We start from the raw sequence: 18146 nt of genomic DNA on the forward strand, positions 1-18146 counted from the left end.
TGATAGCCTTTACTATTGTCTAAAAGTGACCATGTGATTACATGGCAGTGATAGCCACCAACTTGGATGGCTTTAGGGAGGAACAGACAAATTCATGGAAGGTAAGGCTATCAGGGTTACTGGATTACTGCACTGCGCTCTACGTAGGGCTGCCTTTGAAGACAGTTCGGAAGCTACAGCTTGTGCAAAACGCGGCGACCAGATTGATAACGAGGACCAAGTGGTCCGAACATATAACACCTGTTCTGGCTCGCCTGCACTGGCTTCCAATTTGCTTCCGGGCCAGATTCAAAGTGCTGGTTTTGACCTATAAAGCCTTATACGGCGCAGGACAATATCTGTTGGAACACCTCTCCCGATATGAACCTGCCCGTACACTGCATTCTACATCGAAGGCCCTCCTCCGAGTTCCGACTCATAGAGAAGCTCAGAGGGTGGTAACAAGAACTAGGGCCTTCTCAGTGGTGGCCCCCGAACTGTGGAACAGTCTCCCCGATGAGGTGCGCTTGGCGCCGACATTGTTATCCTTTCGGCGCCAAGTTAAAACCTTCCTCTTTTCTGAGGCTTTTAATCTAACTTAATTCAGTTTTAAAATGTGTTGAAATTGTTTTTAGCTTTTTGTATTTTTTGTATTTTTGTTGTATGTTATTATTGGATTTTATTGTATATATTTGTATTGCTTTGTTGTACACCGCCCAGAGAGCTATGCTAGTGGGGCGGTATAAAAATGTAATAAAATAAATAAATAAATAGCCATGATGGATATGCTCTGACTCCAAAGTTGGAAGCAGTATGCTTCAATAAAGCAGTTAAGAACATAAGAACATAAGAAGAGCCTGCTGGATCAGGCCCGTGGCCCATCTAGTCCAGCATCCTGTTCTCACAGTGGCCAACCAGGTGCCTGGGGGAAGCCCGCAAGCAGGACCCGAGTGCAAGAACACTCTCCCCTCCTGAGGCTTCTGGCAACTGGTTTTCAGAAGCATGCTGCCTCTGACTAGGGTGGCAGAGCACAGCCATCATGGCTAGTAGCCATTGATAGCCCTGTCCTCCATGAATTTGTCTAATCTTCTTTTAAAGCCGTCCAAGCTGGTGGCCATTACTGCGTCTTGTGGGAGCAAATTCCATAGTTTAACTATGCGCTGAGTAAAGAAGTCCTTCCTTTTGTCTGTCCTGAATCTTCCAACAGTCAGCTTCTTTGAATGTCCACGAGTTCTAGTATTATGAGAGAGGGAGAAAACCTTTTCTCTATCCACTTTCTCAATGCCATGCATAATTTTATACACTTCTATCATGTCTCCTCTGACCAGCCTTTTCTCTAAACTAAAAAGCCCCAAATGCTGCAACCTTTCCTCGTAAGGGAGTCGCTCCATCCCCTTGATCATTCTGGTTGCCCTCTTCTGAACCTTTTCCAACTCTATAATATCCTTTTTGAGATGAGATGACCAGAACTTTACACAGTATTCCAAATGTGGCTGCACCATAGTTTTATATGTTGCCATTGTACCTTTAGAATTTCCTCTTCAAGAAACTCCCACTCCTCTTGGATTCCTTTTCTCATTAGTGTTGAAGAAACAGAGCTTCATGTTGTGTTTGAATTAGATCTGCCAGAGACACTATTAAAATAGAGCAAGCAGCTGATCGGAGAGAAAATTCAGACAGGCATGGAAAAAACATGCAAGTCCAAAAGTTCTCTGTCTCAAGCAGTTTTCAGCATATTCTTATAGGGATTTTCAAAAGCACCCAGGCAGCAGCGTTCTGCCTCTTAGAAAACAGAACATCCTATTATTACAGAAACATCTTTTATCTACTTGCAGTTAGAAGGCTGAGTGTCAGCAGTTTCTCAGAACGTTGTGTGACATATCCTCATAACATGTCCTTTCAGCATGCTTCAATGTCACTTTTCCCCATCACTCCCTTTGTACTTACAAATTCTGAACCAAAGTTTGAGGCCTCAAATTTTTATTCCACATTAGAATTGCTTGCCGTGGAATCTTATCATTGTTCTGAGTTCATTAAAATCTGTTTTCCTGAAGTCCAGGAAATACATATGGCTACTCTCAGCTTTTGCTTCCTTTAAAATCAAGAACTCAAGTATAATGTGATCACTTTCCCCCAGAGTTCCTGTAACTGCCATTTCATTCATCAAGTCATCTCTGTTGGTTAGAATCAAATCAAAGTTAGCTGATTCTCTAGTTTCTGCCTCCGTTTTCTCTACACGAGTCAGAAATTTCTTGGAGGGGCCAAATTTGGCAGAATTTGTCTCTCAACAGATACCGGGGTAATTACTACTACATCATGCATCCTCAAAATATTGGCAATTTGCTTTTCAAAAGTTTAATCCTCTTCTCCTTGATTGGGTGGTTGGTAGTAGACTCCAACCACCATGCTCCTTTTATTCCTAGCCCCATTAATTTTTATCCAGATACTCTCGGTGGGGCTACCAAGCTTATCCTCTTGTATTTCTGTGCAGAAATATATAATTTTATCATATAGCGTGACTTCACCTTTCTTTCTGTTCCTTCTTTTTGAACAAGTTATATCCTTCAATTGCTGTATTCCAGTCATGGGAATTATCCCATCAAATTTCAGTTATACCTATCAAGTTGTATTTACCCTCCTTTATTAAGAGTTCAAGTTCATCCTGTTTGTTTCCCGTACTCTGGGCATTAGTATACAGACATTGAAAACTATGTGATCTACAGTCTGGCTTCCTTCCTATATTGTTATGAAGACTATTATTGGACCTCATCAGAGCTGTTCTCTCAGTTCCTGTTACTGTGCATAAGGCTTTGTCAATCATTACCTCCACGTTTACGTCTCCCTCGCCCTTAGGATTCAGTTTAAAGCTCTCCTCCTGATGAAGTTCTTCATGCTGTGCATTCTTCCCAGTCCTTGTGAGATGCAACCCATCACTTGCCAGCAGTCATCTTCCAGGTAGCCCATGGTCCCACAATTCATTGCTGCTCTTGTGCAATTTCTGAGGAGGAATTCCCCTCCCCCCTCCCGGTTTAGAGGAGCCAAAACAGTTAGACTGTTTGCTTTGCAGATAGAACCGACTTCTTGGTATGCTTGGAAGGCCCATGCTTGGATGGTTTGTGCTTTCCTGCCTTAGGGCCTGAAGCAATCAAAAACTGAGAAGAAGTAGACTATGCCACCTCACAGGACTGGTCATTAAAGCTCATTAAAGTTGGAGCTGGGTCAGCCATGGTGTACATGCACACTATAGAGGGATGCGGCGCCTAGATATCACACACACAAAAACATGTGCACACAGTAGAGGGGTGCGGTATCCAAAATTCAACACACACACACAAAGAGACCAGGGCACAAGCACATGGTAGAGATGTGTGGTATCCAGATATCAACATGCACTGAAAGAGTGGTGCAGGGTGCCAAAGATACATGCACATGGTAGAGGGGTTGTGGTGAAGCCCAAACCACAGGTCAATATTATTTCAAAAAAAATTTTTTTTGTAATATAACTTTAAATCTCTTCACCCTTTCCGAGATAGGATGGGAGAGAGAGAGAGACAAGCAAAAGTACATGCAAAGACAGATGGAGATGGACAGTCAGGAACACAAAGAAAAAATGCAGGAAAATCAGGAGGCAAAATGGCATACGGAGGACACAGAGATGAAAATGCAGGAAGACTAATCAAAATGGCGGATAGAGGGCCTGGGAAAACCTATGGAAAAATGGGTGACCAAGGGCAAGGAGGACAGGAACATGCAGCTGGTCAAGAGGATCAACAAAAGTGCTGCAAGAAAGAAGACAAGAAGCTGTGGTTGCATGCTTCAAAGCATCGTGAGTCACAGCAGCTAGCTCAGCAGATCAGGAAGGCCCCTGTCAGAACTGACACTGTGAGCTCTGAGGAAGTGAGAAGCAGAGAAAATGAAACCACCTGGATGCCGGGGAACTGTGCTGTGGTCCCCCCCCAAAATGGAGGAAAAAACTCTGGGGCCACTGCCACAAGCCCCATGGAGGACAACAGAAGCCCCACTGGAGGAGAAGAGGCTGCAGTAAAAAAAACTCCAGAGATGGAGCTGCAAGCCCTAGAGAGAAGATGAAGAGTGAGATGAAGGGATTAATGGGGAGAGGAAAAGCCCTGCTGGAGGAGAGGAAGTTAGGGCAAAACCTCCAGGCCGCAGCCACTAGCCCCACAGAGAAGGATGGGGAGGGGAGGGGGGAAAAGCCCCACTGGCGGAAAGGGATTAAAACAAACACCACCACACAAGGCTCACTCAAAACACAGATAGCTCTCACTCAAACAGCAGCCTCAAGCAATAGAAAAAACGAGACTCACTCACACACTTCCACACAACCAACAAATTGAACACTCACAGGAAACAAAGAATTAGCAGACCTAAGGTTGGAGAGAGATGCCTTGGAGAAAGGCAGCAATGGACTGGAGTGAGGACCAGAAGCAGCAGCTCAAGTCTTGACTCCTGTGCATTCCTGCCTTCAGATGCTAGGTGGCACTATAACCCACCTGATGGCATGCTACCTGGGGAAAACTACTCATCTTACATAATGACTCAGGAAACAGAAAACAGAACCATGTAACCCCACTACAGTTTAGTGCAATCTGGTGATTGTGCCATCTCCTTTGCATTCTTACCTTTCCTCAGAGTTATGTCACAAGACAGAGTAGAATATGATCTTGTCTGACCCAAACCAACTTTGTCAGAAGCCTTCTTCCTTGAAGCCAGGTAACTTCTAAGAGAGAGATATCACATTTCTATCATTGCAATACTGGTTTCAGAAATAATATACGAAAGCAAACTAGAATAGCTTCTCATAAAAACAGAAGTGTCCATGCTGGGGCTAACCATTATGTTTGTAATGACAACAATGTGCCACAGCAGTGGTCAAACTGTTCATTTTTGCAATTGTTCCTGAAACTGTAAGTAATTTTAGTTATTGGATATGGTTTTTGTGGTTGTTAGGAAGCTGCCTTACACCAAGTCAGACTATTTGGCCATTTTGCCCAGTATTATCTACACAACTCTCCAGGATCTCAGGCAAAGAGGAACTTTTCCCATTACCTTCTACCATATCGTTTTAACTGGAGATACCAGGGCTTGAACTGGGAACTTCTACATGTACTTATATTCTACTACTAAGTTATGGTTTCTTTTTACTGCTAGCATGGGATGTCGCAAAGATGAATCTATAACAATCTCTATATGACAAAGCCTGAAGGCTAAACTACATGTTATATTAAAATGTGTATTTGCATTTGCACATGTGCTTAATCCTAATCCATCCATGCTGCACTCCTGACCCAAATTAGGGGACCCTGCTCATTTGTCTTTACTAGGGAACTCATCCTGATTCTCAGTATACTGCAGGAAACAAAAACTATTCTTCTCAGACTGCAATCATATATACACTTTCCTGGAAGTAAGTTCTATTGAAGCCAGCATGTCTGACATCTGAGTAGGCATGCATAGGATTGCACTGTCAGTTGGTACATCTGAAGGTGAGCTGGAAAAATTAAACACCTTACCCTCCAGCAGAAGTGATATGTGGCCGCTTGAAATCATGAGGTGATCTTGTTTTACATAATGGTTTGTATTCACTTAAAGGAAGTTGCACTGTGTCAGACAACAGCTCATGCATCAGGGTGAGGGCTTCAGAGACTCTAACGTTGTGATGCTCAGATAACAAGGCTCTTAAGGGGTAAAAACAAGATGCATATTATTTAATGATTTATTAAATAAATGTAGAAGTCTTGTTCCTTGCTGATCAGCTTAACAGAAGAAACCAAAGCTTATCTGCTGTTCTGGAAAAACCAGAGAGGGATCCAAATTCACCTATGGACCGTACGTTGTTGAGACCCGCTCTATAATTTCCTCAGAGGAACATGACAGCCAGCCACATGCAACTGTTGGGCTTCGGATGTACCATCCTTCCTCAGTTGTGATAACTTTTTAACAATCTTTTGCCACCCCCTCTTCCTTGCACAGGGGCTTAGAAGGCTAATGAACATTCAGAAGAATTCAGCAACTTGCTGCCCTAATTTCTTTCCAAAGCCTCCTACCTGATTTATCTTTTGGTTGGTTTTTCCCATGCACCCTATTCATGCATTCAGGTGAACACATGTTGGTTGAAAGTGGGGAGGGCATGCGTGCAAGCTTCTTCTCCATCTCCATTGTTGGTTCCATTTCTGACCTTCACATGTTGAGCTCAAAAGTCTCATGGAAAATTCTAATCATTTTATGTTGAAAGTGCTTAGAAGTTTCCTCACGCATTATCAGGATTCCCAATTGCGAGGATGTTTTTAAGAACATTCACCTGAATGTGTTTAGAATCCCCCATCAGACCTTCATGCTCAACACAGAAAAGCTGTAGTAGATCCAAACTGAGCTTGGATGCTGGGGGTGGGGCTTGCATGCATGCCTCTAGCCCAGCCTTTCCCAGCCAGTGTGCCTCCAGATGTTGTTGGACCACAACTCCCATCAGCCTCAGCCAGCTTTGCCAATGGTCAGGAAAGATGGGAATTGTGGTCCAACAACATCTGGAGGCACACTGGCTGGGAAAGGCTGCTCTAGCCTAATGGTTCCCAAACTCCCCCCCCCCATGGGTCTCTTGAAAACTGCTGACGGTCATGGCAGAACACTTGATTTTTCTACCTGTTGTAGCAATTATAATGTTCTATAATCTCTTGTTTTACCAGTGGGGGTCAACATCTACCCTCAGCTATTCAAGTGTTTGTAGCTGAGATCATAGTCCAGATGTTATATGGCTCACAGTTACGTGTTTATAGCAAATTTACTCCGTTTGAAGTACTCCAGACCAAATTCCTGAGAGCTATCCTGGGAGTCCCGAGCTGTGTACCTAATGTAATCCTTCATTTAGAAGCAGGGTAAATTTCTATAAAGGCTTGTGCGTGGATTCTCAAGTTGAATTATTGGCTAAAGATGTCATTTTGTCCAATGGGTTTAGTCCCATTGACGCTCATTGACATCTTCCAATCAAAATGGAGGAGAATGCTAACACTGAATTACAAAAGCTATGTTTTTCTCCTGATGCTATATTGCCTTCAGGATACACTAAAGCCAAAGCAGTTATAAAAAAGCGTATTTGGGACATTGAACTCCAAGAACATTTAAGGTTGGCCACACTTTACCCAGACTTTATGGATAATATGGCGGCATTTGCACCTACTAATTATTTAATAAAACTGACTATCCCTAAATATAGGAAAACTTTTACACTAGTCAAGTTCAATGTTTTAACTTCTGCTTCCCTGGAAGGCAGATTTAAGAGAGTACCCTAATGAGTGTCTGTGCCCTTGTGGTTCAGGAGAGATGGAGACAACTGCCCATGCATTATTCTATTGCTCTTTTTATCATGATTTTAGAGCTATTTTTTTTTACTCCACTCTACTAACAAAAACTCCTGGCAGATCCGGCTTATTTTATCTAGAGTACTTGTTGTCTGACCAGATCCCCCAGGTCACAATGAAAGTGGCTAGCTTCCTTGCAGCTGCTATTAATTGTCAGAGAGTAATGATTAAACAGTATTTTTGTAATATTAATCTTTAATATTTTCATGCTTTACAAGGAAATCTATTGTGGTTTGCTTGGTTTTGTTATGTACATGAGTTACATTATTTTATTTTTGTTTAATTTCAAACTTGTACATTCTGTATGGACTGGTCTTTGACCATAATAAATAATCAATCAATTATAACGTGCTGTGTAATTTTTAATTGTATTTGTGTTGCTTCTTTTATTTCTTATATTGTATTTTATTGTATTACAATTTGCATTCCATAAAATTCAGATTGTGATACAATAAAATACAATATAAGAAATAAAACTCTAAATTAGATTACTGTAATGCACTCTACGTGGGGCTGCCCTTGAAAATGGCTCGGAAACTGCAGCTCGTGCAAAATGCGGCGGCCAGATTGATAACTGGGACCAGGCGGTCCGAACATAGAACACCGATTCTGGCCCGCTTGCACTGGCTGCCCATATGTTTCCGGGCCCGATTCAAGGTGCTGGTTTTAACCTATAAAGCCTTGTACTGCATGGGGCCACAATACCTGACGGAACGCCTCTCCCGATATGAACCCACCCGTCCACTACGTTCAACATCAAAGGCCCTCCTCCGGGTGCCTACTCAGAGAGAAGCCTGGAAGGTAACAACAAGAAAAAGGGCCTTCTCAGTAGTGGCCCCCGAACTATGGAATACTCTTCCTGATGAGGTACGCCTGGCACCAACATTATTATCCTTTCGGCGCCAGGTTAAAACCTTCCTCTTCTCCCAGGCATTTTAACATTTTAATATTTTAACATTTTAATTTTTTAACACCTTAGTATTTCTATACTTTGTATTTACATGCATTTAATATGTGTTTAATTATGTTTTTAACCTCTGGTTAATTAATCTATTTTTAACCCCGGATTTCTGGTTTTAATTGTGGTTTTAATTGTATGTTTGATGTTTATCTGTTGTGAACTGCCCAGAGAGCTTCGGCTATGGGGCGGTATATAAATTTAATAAATAAATAAATAAATTAAAAATCAATATGAATATTTAATATACACATGCTGCGGACCATCTGAATGAAGCTTGCGGACCACTGGTGGTCCATAGACCACAATTTGGAAACCTCTGCCCTAGCCCACATTAAGCCTACACTTGTTCACTTTGAAAAGATAAATAGGTCTCTAGTGTTCTCTGGTTCCCATAGTAATCACTGTCAGCCAGGAACATCGTCTTGGCATGCTCATTAGGATTAACAAGCATCAGTGACATTATACTACTAAGTCTGAACTTTTTTGAATTTTCTCCTTTTTAGAGTGGGCATTTTCTGCCTATGTTTCAGCAAATCACCAGGGCTGGAGATCATTGTATTATTCATATGACAGAACATTCATCTAACACTCCAGAACCAAGATAGTTAGTAAGCAATCCTAATTCCTTCTCCCATCCAGAAGCCCAGCAGGGCTTTACAAAAGACTGGTAGGGCCACTGCTTCAGCACTGCTCATTCAGTGATTGGGCCCAATGCTGTCATGTGACGGCAATGGGGCCACCTCAGGATCCAGCAGCCAGCAAGGATCCTGCTATGGCACGTCTGCCCATCCACACATTTGATACGCAGGCAGAAGAGGAGTTCTATGCCAGCAGATTGACACCAACTGGTGTCACTCCACAGATGGTGGCTGGTAGGAGGCCTACAGAGGCCAGCAGAGCCGACAGAGGGACACCTCTGTCCAATCCAACCCTGCCCTACACCCTAGTTCAAAGGTGGTTTGATTGCTCTGTTAAAATGTTGGAAGTCACATGTATCAGAACAACAGAAATTAAAAGACTGGAATGGCATTAATAACTTACTTATCTTTTTCACATTTCTTTTTCTGCTGTAATTTAATATTTTGTGCTGTAGTTCCAAGTGGCTATACAAGAAATTAAAACAGACAGTAAAATTATCTTCTCTTTCCAATCTTCATCACTGTTCTTATACTTATCACAGGTACTTTTTTAGGTTATAGGGTTTTGAAATTGTGCCCCAAAAGATACATTTGGCCTTACCGTGAAATGGTCTTCTATGTGCATGTAAAGATGATCTCAGGTGGGACTTGAGCTTCAGGTTGTGGCTGAAGGCAGAATAACATGCTATTTGATATTTGCAAAGTCATCTAGACCCTCCTTATGTAGAGATCTTAGTTTCTTTATGGCAAGACAAGAACAAAGTAGCAGCAAAAACACAAAAGACAAATACTGAACTCTGAAATACTGAGCATGCAGTGATGAGAAAGTTAGACGAACACAACAAAGAGGAAGTTTATTATTGATTGACTGATTGATATCCTGCCCTTCCAGCAGGAGGCCAGGGCAGCAAGTTCCCTATACCATGTTGGAATAGAGGCCCTGAGATCATCTTTACATGCATGTGGAAGACCATTTCACAGCAAGACCAAAGATTGCTTCTCCCGTGCATGTAAGATGATCTTAGGTGGGACATATCACAGCTGACCCATGTACGGATCGTAATTAAACTTGTAGTGGTTAAGGTGTTGCACTACGACCTGGGAGACCAGGGTTTGAATCCCCACATAGCCATGAAGCTCACTGGGTGACCTTGGGCCAGCTACTGCCTCTCAGCCTCATGAAAACCCTATTCATAGGGTCGCCATAAGTTGGAATCAACTTGAGGGCAGTACATTTACATTTTAGGAATAAAGTACTTATCGGTCTGGCAGGACATGCTGTAGTTCCCATCTTCCAAAGGCTGCCTCAGCTGAGGCATAGGTGTTGATCTTATAATGCCTGATTATCCAGCAGGTATGCATGAAGCTAAAAGGCTGCTGAGGTGGCCAGAGATCTGGTGGAGTGTGCTAGAATTTTCGACAAAGATGTCAGATTCAGAGAGCGGTAACCCAAGTCTATATATGCCCTGAAACATCTTGACAAAAGTGGTAGTAGACACCTTCTTCCTCAGAAAGATGAGTGGATTGAAACAAACGGTGTCCGTGTGACGGATGTACTTGGTCCTAGCGACATATACCTTGAGGGCTCACATGATGGGAATGCCATGCCTTCTTCATGAACTGGAGAAGGGCAGAATGATAGTAGGATAAACTCCTGCTGGTAGTGGAATGAAAACAAGATTTTAGGTCAGAAAGCTGGAACCACCTGGAGTACCATTCTGTTCTTGTGAAAAATGCAAAAGGGTTTGTCAATAGTTAGTGCATTGAACTCAGATACCCTCCTGGCAGAGGTGATAGCCACCAGGAACAACATGTTAAACAAAAGGAGGCAGAGCAAAACTGAGTTTAGAGGTTCAAATGGGGGCTGTTGTAATGCTGTTAAGACCTTATGGAATTAAGGAATTTGTGAGGAGTAGTACGGGGTAAGGACAGTGTGGCTCCCCTCAGAAAGCACTTAAGAAAAGGGTGCATCCCCAATGGCTTGTCCGGACATTTAGAGAGGATGCAGAATAGGGCTGATGCTTGACATCGAAGGGTGTTATGTCTGAGTCCCAAGGAAATGCCGTCCTGAAGAAATGACAAGACCTCCTTGATCTCCACCTTCAATGGTGCTAACTTTTTCTTGGCACACCATGAAGAAAACATTTTCCATGTGCTTCCATATAGTCGAAGTATGGACAACCAATGAAAAGCCATCATGGTATCAGTCTCTTCCTCTCAATAGCCACATGTGAAGGTCTAGCAACACTGGATCTGGATGAAGAAGGTGGCCCTGAGAGAGACGGTGCCTTCTATGAGGCAATCTCCATGGGTGATCTACTTGCAGGTTCAAGATTTCCAGCAACCAGGGCCTCTGAGGCCAAAACAGAGCTACTAGAAGGACTATTGCCCTCTCGTTCCTGATCTTCCAAAGTACCTTGGATAACAGGGGGATTGGTGGGAAGGCATACAAGAGACCCCTGGGCCAAGACAACATGAGAGGGTCCACTGCTTCTGACAGGTCCATGTACCTGGAGAAAAACCTCTTGACCTGGGCATTCTGCTGTGAGGTGAACAGGTCTACGTGGGCCCTTCCAAAGCAGTGTATGACGGTATTTAACACCAGGGTGGCGTTTCCATTCTGTTTGTAAACCTATGTATGACTGAGCCAATCTACCTGAATGTTGTGCTCCCTTTTCAGATGTTCCACTGTAAATGAAACTTGATGCATTCTGGCCCAGTTGAGAAGCTTAGAGACCCCCACCTGTAGACGTCTCAATCACATGCCCCTTTGATGGTTCACTTGGGCTTTTTGGCAATCACACTGTCAGTCCTCACCAGAACTGCTTGCAGGCATTTTGAGTGGGCAAAGGACTGAAATGCCAGATCAATCGCTCATAGTTTCAGGAGGTTGATGGGGAGAAGCGTCTCCTCCTGAGACCATACCCCTTGGGCTCCTGTCACAAATGGCCCCCTATCCAGATAGGTTGGCATCCATAGTCACCAGTGTTCAAGGAGGATCTGTAGGGGTATGCCTCTGTGTAAGTTGCCTTCCTATAGCCACCACAGCAGGGAACTGCGGAGTGTAGGTGGAATGGACACCTGTACATGACATCATGCAGCAACGTTGTGTTGGAAGGGCAGCAGTGCCCACTGCAGGGAGTGGGAATGGTGTCATGCCCATGGAATTATTTGGAAGGTCAAAACCATGAGTCTTAAGACTGTTGCTAGCAACATAAGATCTGCTAAAGGAACAAGAAGTGAACGCACTGCCATTTGGATTTTGAGAATTCGATCTGGGGACAAGATGGTAATTCCCTGATCTGTGTCCGACATTGTTCCTAGGTGCTGAATTCAACAAGAAGAGACAAGAGACTCTGGTTGATTAGGAATACATGATCCTTGAGGCACACTAAGGTAATGTGTATATCCTCTCAAACTTCGTGAGGGATGGAGACTGAATCAGCAGATCATTGAAGCAGGGATAGACATGGATCCCCTGGAGTCTGAGGTGAGCCACCAGGGTGACCATGATTTTTGTGAACAACCTGGAGGCTGACGACAGCCTGAACGGCATTGCCCTGTACTGAAAATGTTGGCCATCCACTGCGAACCACAGGAATAGTCTGTGGGTGGAAGATGGGAACATGCAAGTAAGTTTCCCTGAGGTCTACTGATGACAGGAAGTCCCCTTTCTCCAAGACCTCGTTGATGGACTGGAGTGTCTCCATCCTGAACTGATGATACTGGATGAATTGGTTCAGGTGCTTAAAATCTAGGGCTGCCCAGAACGAACCAGCTTTCTTGGGCATCATGAAGAAAATTAAGTACTCTCCTGAAAACCTCACCTCCGTAGGAACTGTTTCAATAACAGTAGATGTTGAATTGCTTCCTGCATTCTGGACCTCTTGAGATGGTTGGAGGAAAGAGGGGATGGTAGAAACTTGTGAGGAGGATTCAACGCAAACTCCATATGGAGGCTCGGAGTTAGGGTCTGTAATACCCAACAGTCTGTTGAAATTTCCCACCATTTGTCTGCAAAGAGCTGCAGACAGCCCAACCAGAAGGAGGGTATAGGGTAGTGTTTGCCTTCTCATGATTGGGTGGTGGAGTGAAATGTGTTGGAAAATTGCTAACGGCATCTGGTGTTAGGTTGCAGCCTGCTACTCCAGAAGGGGCGGGAGGACGGAAAGTCTCTCCCTCCACCCGCAGCTCTGGAGCCTGGAAAGGGCTGGCGAAATGAATAGGAATGAAACAGCTTTTGAAAGGTCTGCCCATCTTCTTTTCTCTTTGGAGGAAGTACCTTCTTTTTGTGCTTAGATTCAACCAGTACCTTTTCCAATGCTGAGTTCCGAGTGCTTGCTACCTATATAGGGTTCTGAGGCCAAGTTGTTGCGGGTGGTGGCATCTGCATCCCACGATTTCAACCAGAGATCTTCTAACGAAGACTCCCGCTGTAAGAGCACAGGCAGAGAATTGTAATGCATCCATGCTTGCATCCGCCATGAAGGTGACTGCTCTGGAGATCTGAAGGATGGATTGGAAAAAATTAGTAGGGTCTTGTGGAGGATTGCCTGACAAATCCTCCAGCCATAGTAGAATCACCCTAATGAACACTGAAGAGGATCTGCAGCCCTCAGTGAAAGTGCACTTGTATCATGAGCGCAGCATAGCCCCAGGTCCATTCTGTGGTTGAAAAGATCCTTGAGCTGTGCATCCAAGTCCTTGGGGTTCAGGGAAGGGTTCCCTAGTCCAGCTATGGGTGAATCTATGAGACAAATTTTCAATTGATCCATTAGGCCTTGGTCCGGGACATGTTTATTTGCTATGGCCACCGACTTCCTGCACTGCAGGGGCTAGAGAATTCCGACTGAATAAGCTTAGGTAGTGGGGAGGGGAGCTTTATGATTCTGGATCTGGGTTGAGGGTCTGGACAGACAGCAGCCACCCTTGAAGTAGAGGGGGCTCATCTTTAGACGCTAGGTCTAATGACGCCACAGTTTTACACAACAGAGTCAGAAAATGTGTACCTATAAAGAGGTGAGTCAAAGACCTCTCCTCTGACTGTGAGGCACTGTTCCACTCCTCCTCGTCTAAAGCAATTAATTCAGAGTCTGGGTATTCTGTGTCCACTGGAGATTCCTTTGCTGCTGGAGGGGCTCTCAAATCCTTTGCACACCCCCTGTGAACATTATGCAGGTCTGGGGAGATGTGACCCATATAATTAGCTGATGTAGATGATTGGGCTGAATTAGATGGCCCAGATGTGCAGGTTTATTATTTATTTATTACATTTATACCCCGCCTTTCTTTTCATGATAGAAACCCAAGGCGGCTTACATATGGTTCCCAGGCGGTCTCCCATCCAGGCACTGACCAGACCTGACCCTGCTTAGCTTCAGCAGGGAGCTGGCCTAATGTGACTTCAGACCATGCTTTCTGCTGCGAAGCTGGGACAGTCTGAGCCACAGTGGGAATGTGCAGATGTGTGCGAGGATGATGGAAAGCTTGAGACCTCTCAGTCAGGTCCTTAGGGAGGTCAGCCAGAATAGTGTCTCTCAACTGCTGGAGCACATGGTCTGATAACTGTAGTTGTACTGAGGTGGTAGCCCCTGAGTAGAACTGGTTCTGAAGAAGGTAATTGTGACCAATAAGAGGACCATGCAGATAGGAGGTGTGGGAGGCATGGAAGGAACATGAGGGCTGAGTTCTGCTGGGGTCCTGAAAACGCTGAGATTTCTTTGGTGATGACTGGGCAGAGAAAATTGAACTCAGAGCAGCCAAAGGACATCTGTCTGCCTCATTAGTCAACCTGTCTGGGCTGAGTGTAGTCTGCTTGGTACTGCTACTAAGGTTCCCATGCTCAGCTAAGGTATATAACATGGCCCCAGTGCTTGCCTGTGCTCTTGCATGCAGACCTTGGGTAGTAAAAGGTGCCAGATTGGGTACTGCCAGGGACCTAGTCATAGGCTCCCTGCCCGCTGTTTCATTTGATGTCAAGTCACTTCCTGTTCTTGGGGGGGGGGGTTGGCTGCAGCCTCTGACTGTATTAACCTTTGAGTCTCCAAGGTTGGGGATGGCAGTGCCTCCTGCAGAGGCTTCCATTTTCTGGTGGGATCAGTGGTCTTTTCCTTGGCTTTCTCCATGGCCTTAGAGAGTGTGCTTAACTGGCCAAGTGGTTCTTATGGGGGCTTCCAGGGAGCTTTCCTTGTCACAGGGAATAAAGCTTCTTTTTCTTTTAGGAATGAGGAGGTAAACAAGGGTAGCGAAGAACAGGAGAGTTGAAGCTGAAGAAAAATAAATGTTGAGGAGTCAGAAGGGCAATGTGGAGGTGGGAAACGATGAATTGAAATGGGCAACTGAAGGATGGGAAGGCACACCGGGCAATGCTGAGTTAAGCCGGCTGTGGGGAGGGTGAAGATGCAAAGTGGGTTGAGGCCACTTAAGCAGAGGAGAACAGAGGCCTAACTGAGTACAAGGGGGAAGGCTGCAGGGCAGTCCAGGGAAAAAGTGGCCTTTTTTTTTAGACAAGAAAAAAGGAAGAACAAAAGCAAGGACTCTCTACAAGTAACCCAAAGGAGTTGCAGAACACACAAAGATACAGGCCTGAATCCCAGGAAGGAGCAGAGAGTGCTGAGACACCACACTGGTGAAAGCAGAATAAAGGAACTGACCTCTGTATGTAAGGAGGGGCTAGATGAGTTTGCAAAAAGCAAACAGCTTGTTATTCTGCCTTCAACCACATAGTGGGGTGCAAGTCTCACATGAGATCACCTTATATGCACAGGAGAAAAGGGGTGTGGTGTAGTCACTGGACAAGTCACTGCAACTAGTTGCTTCTCAATGTTTTAAGCCAACAAACATGATCCATAACTATACTTTCAAACCAAACAAATTGTAGATGCAGCCCATGAGATTTTTGGTTAACTGCTCTTAAACTAATGCATTGTGATTTGGTAAGACAAAATTCTTTTCTCTATAACCCCTGCTAAGCGCTCTGGCATACTTATCTATTTATCAACTATAAAAATATATGCTGCTGCTTCCCACTCCTATTCTCTCAAATTAACAGAGCTTGGAGTATTTGCAGTCGTACAACTTTGCCCATTATTTTTAGATTGTCTGCTGCTAAGACTCAGCCCTGATTTGGCCGATTATTTTGAATCAATATATGAAATGTAGCTCTCCTTGCTCCTCATTAACTAGGCTCACATAACGACAGAAGGGACATGTTGGATGTTTTCTTACAACTCTCTTTATGAACTATAACCACCACCTCCTCCTTTCCTTTTTTGGCTGCCTACCTCTCTGCCATCCAACCATGAACCCACTACAATACAGTCTACTAATTAAAATGACATCTGTATGTGTGGCTATTGAATAACAGCACAAATTTTAATTGATTTGAAAAATACCCATACTCTAGGTTTGGACAGGTACCAAGGGAAATGAAGTTTCCATAACTCAGGTGCATCTTCTGAGAATGCCTCTCTGAAGCATAATCCTCCCAGGGCTGGTACAGATGATGACAATACCAATACCAATCCTCCTCATTTACATTTATATTCTACCCTTCCTCTCAAAGGATATAATGATTAACCATGGGTTAAAGTACAGGTGGGCAAGCAGCTGCCCAGTTGCAGCCTCCCAATGCTGCAATCAGAAACAAAAGAGCCAGCAGGAAGGCATCACCCAACCACAGAGTGTAGTGCTTACAACAGTACAGGTTGGGCTGCATGTCTGCCTGGCTGCCTCCCTTCCTGCTCTTCTGTTTCTCATTGTGGCAGCACAAAGATACATTGTGGGGCACAGAGAGAGCTGGCTTGTGGTGACAGAGAAACCCCCGCAACTGTGATGAGAAACAGAAGAGGCTGAGGGTGCCAGAGGAAGGGAGGTGGGGGCAGGCTAGTGAGCAGGCACTGGGGGTCCCAGAGAGAGGCAGGCAGGCAGTTTATCTAGGGATGAGTGGAGGCCGGTGCTCACAGAGCGATATAGACTGGCTGAAGAGGAGAGTGAGTGTGTGTGTGGAAGGTGAGGGTGATGAATGAATGATGAACTAATAAAAGGGGAAGAGAGAAACAGTGTGAAAGAGAAAAGATGAACAGTGAATACTTACAGTGAACATTCTTCTGAGTTCCAATTTTGTGTGTTAATTCTTCCTCTTTATAATTATAAATTCTGCAGATCCCTCTGTCCCTAGCTTGGCCATGGAATGGGACTGGCCAGCACAGACCACAAAAATGGTTGCATTTGCTCTGTCTGTCTTGGATGATAGGAGCTAGCCAGCCCATATTCAATGGATGCTTTGTTCACCCCAATCAAAGAATGAATGGGTGATGGATGAATGGAAGAAGAGAAGAACAAAGAGAGAAAGGGTGTCCCCACCCACACTGGTATGTGGCCCTTGACCACCTAAAGGTAGGCCATCCCTGGGTTAAAGCATCAGGATCTGTGATCACACCCTCCCTCCATTCCCATCTCTTCTCACATTTGATCCCATAGCCTAATATGCTGTGATTCTTTGTTGTATCTGAACCAGTCCTGAATGGATCTTTCCATTTTAAAGCTATAATGGATTGAACAGAAGAATGTAGATTGTAAGGGAGAAGCTGATTAGGGCACCTGTATTTCAGAACTACAACTTACAGTACAGAAATGAATGTTTTAAAAATACATTTCTACACTGTATTAATATAATGTGGTTCTAACAATTCAATGTCCTACCATTTCCCCCCTCAAATGAAATGGATCATGTTCTTTTGCCCTTTGTTCAGCCAGCGTTTGCAGATATTCAGCTAGTCTTTCCTTTCGCTTTCTTTTCATCCAAGTATGTAATTCTTTTTTATCCTTCTCTGTTTTATGCATATGTCCACTCGCTACACTTGAGAGGCTGAAATAAGGCATAAAAGACCCAAAATCAGACATTACTTTTTACAACAAAGGTTATTACGGTCCATTTGGTTTGATCATAAAAGGCTGCATAAACTTATTTTAAATAATAAAATAACATGTAAAAGCATGTAAAAATAACAGGGATATTTTGTCACTCTCAAAGCACTACAAAGGTTCCAAAAACATAATGTATGTTGAAAACGAAGCCATTTCTAAGTGTATAGCATCAGTATAAAGTTAGTAATGATCATGTTATATAGGAAGTACAACAATAATAGCCACAGTATTAAAAAAAACTAGTCTGGGATATGGCTACCCCTTCAA

The 18146-nt window shown here is 43.9% G+C and overlaps 1 protein-coding gene across 1 annotated transcript in view; it reads right to left on the minus strand.

Annotated features, from left to right (window-relative positions):
• The window catches only part of CPLANE1 (ciliogenesis and planar polarity effector complex subunit 1), a 132938-nt gene that overhangs the window by 18368 nt on the left and 96424 nt on the right, over positions 1–18146 (minus strand). Inside the window, exons 33-36 of the mRNA XM_061608417.1 lie at positions 17655–17820; positions 9355–9416; positions 5511–5675; positions 4620–4717 (exon numbers count right to left, since the gene is read on the minus strand). Of these exons, the coding sequence (XP_061464401.1) occupies positions 4620–4717; positions 5511–5675; positions 9355–9416; positions 17655–17820 (491 nt within the window). The remainder of the gene's footprint in view (positions 1–4619; positions 4718–5510; positions 5676–9354; positions 9417–17654; positions 17821–18146) is intronic.

The sequence above is a fragment of the Rhineura floridana genome, chromosome 1 (genome assembly GCF_030035675.1).
Source record: "Rhineura floridana isolate rRhiFlo1 chromosome 1, rRhiFlo1.hap2, whole genome shotgun sequence".
NCBI lineage: Eukaryota > Metazoa > Chordata > Lepidosauria > Squamata > Rhineuridae > Rhineura > Rhineura floridana.